This window comes from Apodemus sylvaticus, chromosome 22 (genome assembly GCF_947179515.1).
Source record: "Apodemus sylvaticus chromosome 22, mApoSyl1.1, whole genome shotgun sequence".
Taxonomy (NCBI): domain Eukaryota; kingdom Metazoa; phylum Chordata; class Mammalia; order Rodentia; family Muridae; genus Apodemus; species Apodemus sylvaticus.
In genome coordinates, this window is record NC_067493.1 from 20,051,310 (window position 1) to 20,066,741 (window position 15,432).

Below are 15,432 nucleotides of genomic sequence, written 5' to 3' on the forward strand. Positions count from 1 at the left end.
AACACCCAGTGCTATTATATTAACTGTTGAGCTATTTCCCTAGCCCTGACTCACACATTTGAAAACCTGGTCCCTAGTTAATGGAATTGTTTGGGAACAATCGGGCATCTTATTAGAGGTGTCACTGGGGGCAGTCTTGAAGCTTCAAAAGCCTTGCACCATCTATGGCACCATCTACCATCCACACGGTGGGAAAAGATGGCATCGTATACCTTCTTCAGTGTATTCTGCCTTCTGCTTGTAGTAGGATCAAAATGTAGGATCTTAGCTGTTGCTGTCATTATGCCATCATGGACTCTAACCCTCTGAAACCATAAGCCCAACTGAACTCTTACAAGTTGCCTTGGTCATAGCAATATAAAAGTAAGCAATACAGCTAGCCTGAGATACATGTGACACCATCTCAAAAAAAAAAAAAAAACAACAACAAACAAAACAAAACAGAAAACAAAAGAAGAAAACAAAACAAAAACTCCCACAAAGTAGAACCACCCCCAGGAGACTGGGCAGGACTGTCCAATAAATTGAAATGATAACTGGAAGACCTTAAAGAAGGCAGATATCTAACAAGGTCAGGGCAGAACCACTGCTCTTTGTATTTGCATTACAGAGTCCCTGGGAAGATGGTTAGGTTTATAAAGTAGTTGCCCTAAAAGCATAAAGATGTGACATTAGATCCCCAGCACCAATGTAAAAACTGCATTGTAATCCAAGCACTGGGAAATTGGAGATAGCAAGATCCCTGGGACTTGCTGGCTAGCCAGCATGGCTGAATTGTGGAGTTTCAGGCTGTCTCAAAATACAAAGTGAAGGCCTGGAGAGATGCCTCAGTGCTTAAGAAAACAAACACTTGTTCTTCCAGAGGACCCGAGTTGGGTTCCCAGCAGCCATATCAGGTGGTCCAACTAGCTGTAACTGTCTGGCCATTGTTGGCACCTACACACACACACACACACACACACACACACACAGAGAGAGAGAGAGAGAGAGAGAGAGAGAGAGAGAGAGAGAGAGAGAGAGAGAGAGAGAGAGAGATATGAACCAGTAGGGTTTGGATTAAGTAGTGAGATTTTAAGTAGCCAGATTTCAATGTGTTGAGATTTCATTTCACATTAATTGTTCTGGATCCAATTTGTGCAGACTCTTGAGTCCAAAGGCAAAGGTTCTGGAATTATGAAGGTAGTTTTTAAACACTGATGTTTATGCTGATATTTAATAACAAGTTGTAGGATCAAATAGATTAACATAAAACTAAAAATACCCTAAAAGCGTCACTTCATACTTACTATTATTTTCCCCTTTAAGTTGTCTACAGTCAAGGGTTACAAAATACCACAGGAGATTCCATTCCCCAGTCCTACCAAGGCTCACTGGATTTCATATCTCACGTTTTCTTCCTTTCTTGACTGTACTGTTGTTCTGTTTAAGACAGAGGCCTACTATGGAGTCCAGGCTGTCCTCAAGCTTAGGTCACTCTTCCTACCTCATCACCCAAGGTTACCTCAGTACAACCTGCCACACGTTTCTTGCTTTGCATGCAAGGCCAAGAAGAATGACATTGGCTCACAGCAACTATATTTTTTTAAATCTTGAAAAAGTTGTAGTTATGTAAATGTGTACTCTGTATACACCTACATGCCAGAAGAGGCATATATATATAACTCAATATATAACTGAGGATGGTGCTGTTATTATAGATATATAACGAAGACCAATAGATTTCAGGGCTTCATGCATGCCAGATGAACATGACGGAGCTCCATCCCCAAATCCTATTTATTTTTTTATTACATTTATTTACCTCCCATTCCCTCTCTGTGTGTCTGTGTAAAAGGTACACATGTCCCTCAGTGTACTTGTAGAGGTCACAAGACAATCCAAGTGATTTAAGCTTAGCTTGCTTATACCTTTTGTCCTCAACTATATCACTGGCCCTATTTTAAAAAAGTATTTTAAAGCTATAGTCTTACACAATTTATTAGTCTAGGCTAGGTTGAACTTGAAGCTATCCTTCTGCTTCAGCCTCCCAAGTACTGCAATTACAGGAGTAAATCCCACATTGGCTTTGCAGAATCTCAAAGTTGCAAGAGCAGTTTAATGGCCATTCATAAATCGTCTTAGCTTCTTGAGTGCTGCAATCTAAGTGTGTGGAGGTCAGTGGACAACCTTGTAGAGTTGGCTCTCTTTTACCACATGGGTTCTGGGACTCAAACTCAGGTTGTCATGCATAGTGGCTTTACCCTCTGAGACATCTTGCTAGCCCATGATGAGTGCTATGTGAAGTTATTATTAACAACTTTAATAACTACTTGTTATATCAACAGGGAAACCAATGTTTTATAAGTAGACTCCAAGACTCTTCCATTCATTTGCATTCTGCTTCATCTCAATAAGCCAAATGTGTAGGACTCATACCCTTCTATGGTACCTCAATGGTCATTCCAGTAATTCCATAAGGTGGTTAATATTATTATTCCCATTAAACTTTTAAAATTAGGGCTGCAGAGATGGTTCCATGGTAAAGAGCACTTGTTCCTCTTCTAGAGGACCAAAGTTTCGCTCCTGGAATGCACAAAGCAGCTCACAATTTGCAACTTGAATCCCAGGGGATTCTGACACTTTCTTTTGCCCTCTGTAAGCATCAGGCATACAAATGGTGTGCATACATTACATGTGGGCAGAACATGTATGTACATCTAAAAAAAACATTTAGAATAACATCTAAAAATGGTATTTTGTATGTGAGTAGAAATGAGAAGACACTTTGCAGGGGATGGTTCGTTCTTTGTAACACATGTCTCCTGGAGGCTGAACTCAGGTCAACCTTTATGCACTGAGCTGAACTCAGGTCAGACCTTTATGCACTGAGCTGACTTGCTAATCCTATTCTCATTTCTCTCTCTCTTTTTAGGTTTTTTTGAGACAGGGTTTCTCTGAGTAGCCCCGGCTGTCCTGAAACTCACTCTGTAGACCAGGCTGGCCTCGAACTCAGAAATCCACCTGCCTCTGCCTCCCAAATACTGGGATTGAAGGTGTGCACCACCACCGCCCAGCCTATTCTCATTTCTTAAACCACATCGTGAAACACTCTGAACAAAATTTTAAGCTTACTGGGTGGGGAGAGATAGTTGTGGGTTAAGAGTACTTGTTAGTCTGGCAATAGGTTCAGATTGTCTTCTTTTTCTTTTCTTTTCTTTTCTTTTTTTTTTTTTTTGAAACAAGGGTTTCGCTATGTAGCCCTATAACTCACTCTGTAGACCAGGCTGTCCTCAAACTTAGAAATCTGCCTGCCTCTGCCTCCCAAGTGCTGGGATTAAAGGTGTGCGCCACCACTGCCTGGCTCAGATTCAGATTCAGCACCCACATGGTAGTTTACAACCATCTTTAATTCTAAGACGCCAAGAAATCTGGCATCCTCTTCTGGCATCTAGTTACTGGGCATCCATGTGGTTCAAAGACATGCATGCACACAGTGCTCATAACATACAACAACAAGAATAGAAAAATTAAATTTACAATAAATATATCCTATGCTGTATTCGCTTTGCATTATAGAAGTCTTCATGAATTTCCATTTCATTCTTGGGCGGTGACCTTGCTAACCTGTCCTCACTCTTGTTCTAATTTTGATGTTCAAGCTGCGGAATACAGTGTCCAGACTTCTCTTGAAACCAGGCAATGATAAATGGGCGTTGTTTTGAGCCACTAAGAACATAAAGGTATTCAGAGTTGGTTATGTGAAAACAAATCAGGGTGTGGTGACTCGCTGGTAGAGAGCAGGCCTTGGGCTCATCTCAGCATGAAAGGGAAGAAAAATGTCTGGGAGTACAAAAATGCCACCGGAGTTCAATCCCAGGGACCAATTTCTAGGACCCACATGGTGGAAGAGAACCTAATCCTACAACTTGCCCATTGATCTTCACCTCTCCCATGACACATGTCATGCACTACCTCTACCCCCAATTTTTAGGGATGACTTCACAACACAAACTCAATCTGGAACTTTGAGGAACTTTCCAAATACATGAGGGACCATGTATCCCACAGCCAGGAATTCTGAGGAATTTTCCCACCCTTTCCAGTTCTGCACATCTGTATCTCTGCAACTGACAGTTTGTGGCTCCTTGCAGCCTAAAGGGCAGCATTTGGACTTCCTCTCTATCTCTTCCCTTGACGGACCAGAACCTAAGTTGTTGAAATACAAGTGTCATCTGTACCTCATAGTAGGGCTTCTTATTATGAAGGCAGTTTTGCTATGTAGCCCTGCCTAACTGGACCCAGAGTTAAGCAGGGATAGCCTTAACTCACAAATCTCCTATCCCCCATCCTTTTTGTGAGATGGTTTATGTAGCCTGGATGTCTGGAACCATGCCCAGCTTATGGGATATTATTTATCTCTGCCTTCTAGTTACCTTGTTTTTGTTTTTTGTTTTTTTAAACAGAGCTGAGGACCAAACCCAGGGCCTTGCGCTTGCTAGGCAAGCACTCTACCACTGAGCTAAATCCCCAACCCCTATCTCTGCCTTCTAAATGCTAGGATTAATGTCACTATGCCTGGATGAAAGCCATGAAGTTTAACTCAAGTTGGGTATGATCAGGAACTTTTGTCAGAGGACAACTTGTGGGAGATTTTCCTTCAGTCATGTAGAGCCTGGGGAATTGAGCTCAGGTTATCAGTCTAGTAGCAAGCACCTTTATTTACTGAGCCATCTGTCCAGTTCAGAAACTCACTGTATTCTTCCATGGTTTCGGGTCACTGAGGTACTCTCTCATTTGCTCTGGTATTTTCTTTGATCCTATGCATCCTGCTTATCTAATCAGACAGTCCCCTGTATATGTGATTACAAACCTGTAGTCTTCCTAAAGCCTAGTCCCTTGGTGGCATTTTCCAGCCTCTCTATGTTTTCATTTGACCAGGACTGAGAGTGTGTAGTTTAGTTTACTGTTGAATCATAAGGCCTCTCTTCAGAAGGCCTGCCTTAAGAAGGTGGCTTCCATTTATTTTCTACTAGTTTTCCACACCAACTCCCCCATTCTTGCCCCAAGTTTGTTCAACTAGGAGGGCCTTCAACAAGTTTTTCTGAGTCTTCCTCCCAGGTCTCCAAGCTACAGTTTATTTTCCAAACCCAGATCTTTAACTCCAGGGAGCACCCCCTAACCCTCTTTTTTGCTCCATAGTCAAGGCTGACCTTGACTATACTACCAGCTCTGCCCCGCCTCTCAATCATCTGGATTACAAACACACACTACCAGGCTCTCTGCCCCTCCTCTCAAGCATCTGGATTACATACACACACTACCAGGCTCTCTGCCCCCCCTCTCAAGCATCTGGATTACAAACACACACTACCAGGCTCTCTGCCCCCCCCCCCCTCAAGCATCTGGATTACAAACACACACTACCAGTCTCTCTGCCCCCCCTCTCAAGCATCTGGATTACAAACACACACACTACCAGGCTCTCTGCCCCCCCCCCCCAAGCATCTGGATTACAAACACACACACTACCAGGCTCTCTGGCCCCCTCTCAAGCATCTGGATTACAAACACACACTACCAGGCTCTCTGGCCCTCCTCTCAAGCATCTGGATTACAAACACACACTACCAGTCTCTCTGCCCCCCCTCTCAAGCATCTGGATTACAAACACACACACTACCAGGCTCTCTGCCCCCCCTCTCAAGCATCTGGATTACAAACACACACACTACCAGGCTCTCTGCCCCCCCTCTCAAGCATCTGGATTACAAACACACACTACCAGGCTCTCTGGCCCTCCTCTCAAGCATGTGGATTACAAGCACACACTACCAGGCTTGTTTCCAGTGGCACCAGGGTGTGGAGGTTAGGGCGTAGTGCATGCTAGACAGACATGCTATCCAAAGCATTACATCCTCAGCCCACATAAGTTTCTGTGCTCCAAATTACACAGTAAGATGGAGAATTACATTTGAAATAGTCCCGTTCCATCCCTGTAGCTCAAATGTGGCCGTGTTACAATCCAACTTAAGGGTAAGGTGTCCACCATCCAGGGCTCTGGGGCTCCTCCGTGAGGAAGAAACATCTGGACAGAAAGGGTCTTGAGGGAGACAGATACACAGCATACCTGGGCTATCCACGGGCTAGGTCAAGGCTGCGGCCAGGTCCTGCACACTGAGGGAAGAAGTCACCTGGTAATTTATCCAGCTTTGGAATGTGGACATAGACGATCACCCCATCACCATCACATCTCAATGATCCCACTTCATTTATTACCAAAATATCACAGAATTCCAGTCAGTAGTAACATAGAATGTTTAACACAAACCTGACACCTGTGGAAGGAACCGAGTACTCAGACAACTGACTGGTTTGGAATCGTCAGTTAACACCCCATATCTCCAAAATACGACTTTGAAGAGTTTTGGAAGCTGAATTAAAATGTCTACACAGCTATGAACAATTGTTTAATAAAACTTTTTTTATGTTTCCATTACATGTAAATATATCAATTTGGCATCTCTATAAAAACTCTGAAAATGGTGCAAAAGTTTCATTCTCTTTGAGAAAGCCATTGACAAAAAATATTCACATGTCACTGAAATTCCGAAAAATGGTTCTTTCAAAGCTTCATTAGTCTGAAATCTTCTGGATTATCAAAATCTAGGTTTGCTTTTTTCTTCCTAAAACACTGAAGAACATTTATTCACAAGGATTTAAAGTAGTAAGGAAAAAGGCAATGGGAGAAGGAAAATTGGTAAGGGTTTCTGTTTCCCACCTTTTTTTTTTCCTCTGAAAATTACTTTTAAAGGCTACTTACATAAACATCCTCAAAAGAACACAATGGGATTCACTTTATTGTTGACTTTGGACAGCAATGTCAGACTTTATTGAAAACAAACCCATGTAAAAACAAAGTTAAAATGAAAAAAAAAATGGTACCCGAAAAATAAATTATTTCATATAAAACAAATCAATAACTTAAAACACACTAATATACAAAAATGTCTAGCCATCTAGTGTACAACATGGGAATCAGCTGGCAGAAGCCCTCCCCTCCCCCAAAGTAAGCCATCGTGAGGAAACAGCATGTGGGGAGAGGTGGTCCAAACCAACCAACCAGCCTTCTTTTCTGGGGGAGGGGACAGAAAAGCACAGTCCTCTCAAAGTCTCCACCAGCCTAATGCAAATGCTTGGCAGCTGGTGACTCACAAGTAATAAATAAATAGTAAATAAATAAATAAATAAATAAATATTTTCATGACTGAGAAAAAAATTGAACCACATTAGCAAAAGGTTATGGGAAAATGTAATACAATCATTATTAAAGGTCAAAGGTGGGAGTGGGAAGTCCTTATTTAGGATGGAAATGCATGCCCTGTTGCTCCCCTAAGAATGTGTCAAATCATCAATGCCACTCAACAGTAAGCATTTATGACTTTGGGGTACTCTAGGAAAGTTTGGAAACAGGATTCCTGACTCCTCGAGTGTGATGAACCCCAGGGGTCCCTCCCCAGAAGCTACCTCAGGTCCCAGTAAGCAGGCAGTTCCTGGAAAGATGGGAAGGGCTAAGGTGTTGGGGAAGGAGGAGCAGAGACCTTTCAGTATATTCATATTCTTTCACCTAATATAGAAAAGTTGGCTACACAAAGCATAAAGTGAGAAAACCTTGCTGAAACATGCTGACTGGAAGAGCGGAGTTATTTCAACTTTGATTTCCAATTCTAACACCAGACTGGAGTAGGTCACATCCTTTTAACACATTACAGACAAATGGCTATTGTTTGGAGGCAATCCCAGATAAGTAACTGCCATTGTCTTGGAGGCTCATTTATTTCTCTGACCCAGCAGGGTTTTCCTTAAATGCCAGCAGGGAGACTCCAGATTTAACTCCTATACCAGGAGGTCCACTCCGAAGCTGTGCAGGAGTTCCTTAACTACTTACTGCCACTAAAAGGTTAAGGCAATTCAAGGGAGACAGAACCCATTCAGTAGAGCGGCATCACATCACCCCTCCAAGGGAAGTCTGCTTCTCAGGTAGTCAAGGAAGATAGTGGCCGATCAGAGTACAGGGAGGAGGGAGACACAGTCAGTACTGGGACCAGAGGCACAGCCAGGATGGCTTGGCACATTACCTAGAAAAGTTTCAATTGGGGGAGAAAATTGCTCCAGGAAGAAACAGGTAACCCAACCAGAAAGAAGTAGGTGGAAGGACTTGGAGGCAGCTCAGGAAATAACCCACTACCAGAGGAGGTCAAGAGAACTCAGTCAAGGCCTCTTTGGTATCGGCCAAACCATATTTCTGACGAATGAACACTATCTACTCTGTTATATTTTTTTCCATCAGATTTCCCAACAAAAGAGATGCCCTTAACTTGCTCAATAAAAACAGGATCAATTTCTGCTTAAAAAATGAAGCAGGGGTTTGTGACTTTTTCTCCAATGCTGGGGATGAACTCAGGGCTTCCCTCAAGCTTGGCAAGTGCGTGAGATTCTGAGCTACAAACATGTCTGAATGCTGGGTTTCTATCAAGCCTGACAAGCTGTCATGAACAATCAGCCCAGGGCCAGCACTTAGTCCTTTTACAGAATGAAGATTGCTTTCAGGAATGCCTTTTCAAAGCTAATTTCTTCTAGACACTGACAGAGAAAGCTCATCAAGAAATGTAGTGGAACTTTTATCCAGAATGCTGCCCAGACAGTGGAGATCACACAGAAAGAAAATGTCAGTGAACTTGAAGTGACCTCCAGTAGCTGTTCCTCTCTGAGTTACTATGGAGTAAACAGGTGTTTGGGTGGTAGGGCTGGTATAGTGATTGAGGTGCTGGCTCTGAGCACTAGGTGCTTGCTTTAAAGACACAGTCCCTTTCAGGTGTGGAATACTAAGGCCGCAGGACTGAGGAGAAACCAGGAAAGGGTTGGATGGGAGATCCCACCTTCACTCAGAAGAATGCTGACCTAAGAAACTGAAGCTTATTTTATCAGAACATTTTGGTCCCACAGGGAGGAGCACTCTGCACCATCAGTGCAGGGGACCTCTCTCCTTTTTTTGGTCAGATGTGGGCATATGAGCCTTTGGTTCTGGGGTTCAGGTCCTGTAGGCTGGGAATTATGGGATGGAGTGAGGTACTGAGCAGCACTTGGCCCACTTAGGGCGGGACAAAGCCTGAGTACATGAGGCAACCTCATCGGTAGAGAACACTGCAAAGGGCCCCTCCAGCGAAGTCAGGAAGAGGAGGCAGGGGAGGGACGGGCAGCCTCAAACTGTGTGTACAAGGGCTTCGTGACACACTGACCTGCTTTAGAGATGGCTGGGCATTTTGCTCAGTTTTCCACTTAAGTAAATGAAACAAAATAGCTGTATGTATATATATATATATATAAATAAACAAATATATAGATAATGCTATCATACCATGATATCAAGAACTAAACACTAGCCTGCTGTTATACACTCCAGGCTCGCATCCAAGTGAAGAGCTGCCAGGAACTGCACTCTTCTCATGCTCTCCACGTCCTGATAAGATCAGAGCAGTCCTGAGGGCTGTAGGGTCAGGCCTCAGCTGCTCTCCAGACCTTCCCTCTGACCTTTCCTACTAGCTCCCGACTTAAGAACCATTGATCCATCGCCGTATTTCTTATACCATAGCTCCACAAATGCTTTTTAAACTTGAGGCAAGTGTTTAAGGTCTGACAGACTCCTCCCTGAATGCTGGGCTGTCTGTCCCCTTCCCTAGCCAAAAAAAGAAAGAAAAGGTAAAACAAAAAACAAAACAAAACTCGAGCAAAACAAAATCAAATTTAATGGTCTTAAATGCAAAAGTAAAAACAAAAAACACAAAAAAGCAAAAGAAAATTAACAGAACAGAACCCCAAACGTCAAGGCAGTTATGAAGAGAACTTTGAGGGTTAATCCTTAAAACTACAAATCAAAGGTTTTTGTTAATAGATAACTGGCAAGAAGTACTTTTCTGCTGAGTGTCCATACAAAAGCAAAATTTCAAAGCAAAAATCTGACTAAGATTGGAAAAAGTCTAGTGCTCACAAGGGATGCGAGAAATACAATGCTCAAATGTTTCTATGTCATTAAAAACAGAGCAATTGTTGTGCATTCAAGCTAGATTAAATGGGTCTTGGAAACTCGGGAAATTGCATGAACAACAGTATCTGATATGTGGGCACCATGCATGCAATCTGTGGACAGACACTCAGGTTGTCAGAGGAGTGGGGCATCTTCAGGCACGCCTGGAGCTCAGGTTTGACTCTGGAATATACTGGAGCTGCCCTGAAACTCTTTGGTCCGTTCTCACTGGTGCCGGGGCTTATAAAACACCTTTGTGTTTCTGGAGGGCCTGACTTACCCCGATGTGTGGGACCTCTTCCCACCTCCCCTGTGGGAACAATATGGGCCCTGCTGCTGCTCCCTGCACCACAGAGCTGGGACTGAGTGGGCAAGGGCAGCAGTGGGACTGCTGGGGAGGGCAAATTTCCTGTCAACTAAAGCAGAAATTGCTTAAAATGGTGAAGCAGTTGAGAAAAAAACACACTCCCCATCTGTCTAGCATCTTTAGGTTAAAAACTAAAACGAAGAAATTAAAAAAAAAAACAAAAAAACAAAAAGAATGTTTTTTTTTGTTGTTGTTTTGTTTTAAATCCAGTCTGTGGAGACATCAGATGAAACAGGTGTTAGACAGTCTTAGAAGTAAAAGCATGCTTCAGTTCCACCACCATCCAGAGTGACTGGTTAGTCAATGCAGTCTACTAGGTTTCAGTTTAATATATACTTTAAAGGAAATAACTTAAGAAACTTAAAATTGGTCTAACATTTGTGGGATTTCAAGCATTTGAACATGTCGGTTGCATCCCAGAGTATAAAAACCTTTGCACTTCTCATTTAGACTAAGACAAACACTTGTGAAAATTGGCGCAAAATGAGTTGTACACTAACAAAAAAGTTTCAACTTCTTCACTCTTAATTATCTATTCCGTACAAAAAAAGAAAAAAGAAAAGGAAAAAGAAAAGAAAAAAAAAAGCATGAGCGAGTTATTTGTGGGACTTGTTGGTTTTGAAGGAAACCTGTAAAATTTTGTCCCCCAGGCGGTAGCCGTTCAGACTTGCTATGGCCATTGCAGCTTCTTCATAGTTTGTCATGGTCACAAAACCAAACCCTTTGCACTTGTTGGTGTTGAAATCACGAATCACTTTCACATTGGTAACTGCACCAAAGGGGCCAAACATCTGCCAGAGGATCCCCTCATCGGCGTCTTGCCCAAGGTTGTAGATGAAGATGCACCAGCCCGAGGAAGCATTGCCGGGGACATTGACACCAGAAATCCCACTCATGTGATCTACACCCATAGGGGAGAACCTAGCAAACAGAGAGCACATGTTCAGGTCAAGGTTAAGGCCAGCAGTGTACCTGCACAATGGGGTAAGAAGTAGGATGGACAGGGCCAAGACGATGGCTCTGGTACAGCAATGTAAGGACACTTGGGCCTCTTACACAGCCAGCACCTCTGAGCTAGAGATGCTCAAGGCTGGGATATCATAAGGGTCAACTAACTTTAAAAAACAGAACAAAACAAAAAACCACATATATTAGCTGCATAAGAGAATAATGTTTATTGTGACAGCTTCATAACACACACATAATGTACTTTGGTAATTTTCACCTTTATTATCCTCTTGTCCCATCTTCCCTCAGACCCTGTCTACTTCCCAAATTGTGAGAAGAAACTGAGGCTTGGGACTAAACCACACAGCCCACATTCTAAATTCTGGGGGTTTCTTTCATTTGCTCCAGTGCAGGTGAAAGTACTCTGAAGGAATCTCTCATGGTCACTTTCCTTGAGGGAAACTCATCACATTTTGTGTGTGAGCATCTGTATACATGAATCCATGTAGAGAAAGAGGAAGTGTCCCCCAAATTTAGTCCCTCCTCTTTTCTTTTTATTCTTCTCTCCCCCTACCCCAATAAGGTTTCTGTTTAGCTCTAGCTGTGATGTAACTCTCTCTATAGACCAGGCTGGCCTTGAACTCAAGAGATCGGCCTCTACCTCCTGAGTGCTAGAATTAAACCTTGCAACACCTCCTACTGCTTTAGCTTTTCATTGTGATACTTCTCGCCGAGGGTTCAAAGCCCTGTGTACAATGCTGCACAAAGTTAGTACAGGGCCCAAGCATTCCTTCTCCCTAATTCTGAGCTGGCAAAACCATCTCACAAGGGCCAGGTCAAGCTACTCAAGCCTATAAGCTCAGGAGACAGGAACAAGGCTAGAGGACTAGTAGCAACTTAACCAATACAAGAGTTTTCCCACAGTGCGCACCCCTCCTTCCCATACACCTCTTTCTCTCTGTCTCTCCCCCATACTCTATTTTTCTTTCTTTGGGACCACAGGCACCTCAGTCTACAGCTCATGCTGGCTTAGGATTCATGATCCTCCTGCCTCAGCCTCCGGAGAGCTAAGACAACAGGTATGTACACCATGCCTGGCCACAGTGAACTGTTAATTACATAATGTGGTTGAAAACATGTGGTAGTAGTAGTAGGATGAAAGAGTAGGATTTAGGAATAGTAAAAGTGTTAGTGAAACTCTGCTGGTGTTTTATGAGAAAAAATAGTCAGAAGGCATATTTAAAGAAGTCTGAGGATGATGCATCTGTGGAGTTGCACAGCACAACCAGTGGGTTACTTGCTCCAGAATGGCAGCAGGCTCTGGACTGTGGGGCCTCCCGCTACTTCCCTTTCAATAGGATAAGACAGTTTCAGGGCTAGTCTCAGAGTAGTAAAAAAGAATCAAGATATACGACTGGCCTTGGCTTAAAACCACTATAAAAGCTGTTGTCCGTCGCCAGCGGCAGGAGGTCACAGTGGCAAGACAGTCTGTACTCCAGAGGCAGTCTGGGAGGTAGCAAGCTGAGCTCCTTTTCAAGGAGAACTAGAAAGATGTGCTTGACCACTGCAGTTCCAGGTAATTCACAGTGGGCCTAGATACAGACAGATCTGTAGGTTCTCCATTTGCATTTCATTTTGTTGATTTTTTTTCTTAGTTTTCTTCTGTTTGTAAAGATTTATTCATATATGTATTTTATATACATCAGTATGTTGTCTGCATATATTCTGTAAATCAGAATACAGCATCAGATAGTTGTGCACTGACATGTAGGTGCTGGGAATTGAACTCAGAACCTTCGGAAGAGCAGTGAGTCTTCTTAATCATGGAGCCATCTCTCCTGCCCCCATGCTATTGATTTTTTGAGACTGGGTCTCACTATATGTAGCTTTAGCTGGTCTGGAACCCGATATTCAAACTCAGAGATTCACCTGCCTTTGCCTCCTGAGTACTGGGACTAAGTGCATGTACAATAGCACACTCAGTTGTTTTGTTTGTTTGTTTTTTAAGGTAAGGTCTAATTGGACTCTGACTCCATACGTAACTGAGAATAACCTTCAACTTCTGGTCCTCTTGCCTCTACCTTCCAAGTACCAGAGTGACTAAGTGTGTACTAACACACCTAGCTTCTGCAGTGCTAGGAGTGGAACCCAGAGCTTCATATATGCTGGGTAATAAGCACTCTTTCAACCAAATGATGTCTTCAGCAATCACATCTGCAACTGACACAACTTTGCATCAAGTAAAATATTTAGAAATAAGTAAATAAATACTTCCTTGCAAAAAAAAAAAAATCCCATAATTTTCTATCTGTATCAATCATATACAGACTTTTGGGAGTCACTATTTCTTGAGCAGTACAGTGTATTATCTGTTTCCATGGTAATCACAGTGTTAACAGGTGTAAATCATGTGGCGATCTGGAAATGAGTTGGAGAAGATGTGTGTAAGATCAATGCAAATATTTTATAATTTGGTTGAGCATTGGATGATTCTAGAATATGAGAAAGGGGTGTGAGGGGGTGTCCTAGAACCAATCCCCTAATGAATAGTGTAGATGCCTGTACGTTAAAAACATCTAGGATGGTCTGGAGATGGCTCAGCGGTTAAGAGCACTGACTGCTCTTCCAGAGGTCCTGAGTTCAAACCCAGCAACCACATGGTGGCTCACAACCATCTGTAACGAGATCTGATGCCCTCTTCTGGAGTGCCTGAAGACAGTTATATAATAAGCAAATCTTAAAAAAAACCTAGGATATTATTTTACTATCGTAAAGGTTCTCCTGCCTCAGTCCTTCCAGTGCTGCAATTACAGACATCCACCTCTAGCCTATCGAGAGACTCTTCCTTCATAGGAACTGTTCTTGTTGATAGGACTTCTTGAAACTGAGAGCTGAGTTCTTTAACTCAGATAACCACAAATATTCACCTTCCCTATTCTCATTTCTTTTTTAAATGAGTCATTTATTTTATGTCTATGAGTACACTGTAGCTGTCTTCAGACACACCAGAAGAGGGCATCGGATCTCCTGACCCTGGCATCTATGTTAGTGATCCTGTTTTGTTCTGAGTCTGGCAACTGACATATTTTAAATATGGAGACAATGGAATTGAGGAAAGCAGTTCTTCTTTGGGTCAGGGCCTTTAAGCAGCAGATATCTCACACTCAGCTATAAATATGACCAAGTAAGTAGCTTGTGATAGTTTGGCAGAGTGTGTATCTAGCAGTTTTTGAAGCCCGCAGACCTGTTTGCATTTGGAGGGTGGAAGCAGAAGGTTCAGAACTTGAAGGACATTATGTATGTATGTATGTATGTATGTATGTATGTATGTATGTATGTATGTATGTATGTTTGTAGGTATATATTTGGGTTTCTTAATGAATTCCTAGCGGTCCTGGAACTCTGAAGACCAGGCTGGCCTTGAACTTGGAAAATTTGACTTGGAAAATCAAAGGTGATTTTAAAGGTATGCATCACCAGGCCCAGCTCTAGGCCATTCCTATCCATTGGCTACAATACTGAACTTTAGTCCACTTTGGGGTATAGTATAGTAGACACTGTGTACAAGGGAAAGAAAAAAAAAAAAGACAAGGAAGTTGTATGATAAAAGCTTACTTCAGAGTTACTGATCAAATGTATGAAACTTATTTTACAAACATACATTACCTATGCTTAGGTATAGCATGTTGGCACATGTTGTCTGCCATCTTTTCTCAGATAATTAAAAAAAAATAAAGATTTATCTATTTTTATGTGCATAGGTGTTTTCTCTGCATGTCTACACACATTATGTGTGTCTGGTACCCTCATGAATCAAAAGAGGGCATTGGCTTTTGAGGTACTGAAGTTACAGATAGTTGTGATGCAACACGTGGGTGCTGGAAATTAAACCCACGTCCTCCAGAAGAGTAGCTGTGCCCTTAACTATTGAGCCATCTGTCCAGGGCCAAGATTTAAAAAAAAAAAAAAAAAAGGTACACTAAGGATTGAAGGATTGTAATTCTTGCTGAACTATAATCCCGTATTACCGGAACCACATTAGAGCACTAATCCAAAA

The 15,432-nt window shown here is 42.5% G+C and overlaps 1 protein-coding gene across 1 annotated transcript in view; it reads right to left on the reverse strand.

Moving 5' to 3' along the window:
- Positions 1-9,759: 9,759 nt before the first annotated feature.
- Positions 9,760-15,432, reverse strand: part of Elavl1 (ELAV like RNA binding protein 1) — a 36,499-nt gene continuing 30,826 nt past the window's right edge. The window contains exon 6 of the mRNA XM_052167486.1: positions 9,760-11,348. Coding sequence (XP_052023446.1) covers positions 11,024-11,348 — 325 coding nt within the window. The 3' untranslated portion in view covers positions 9,760-11,023. The remainder of the gene's footprint in view (positions 11,349-15,432) is intronic.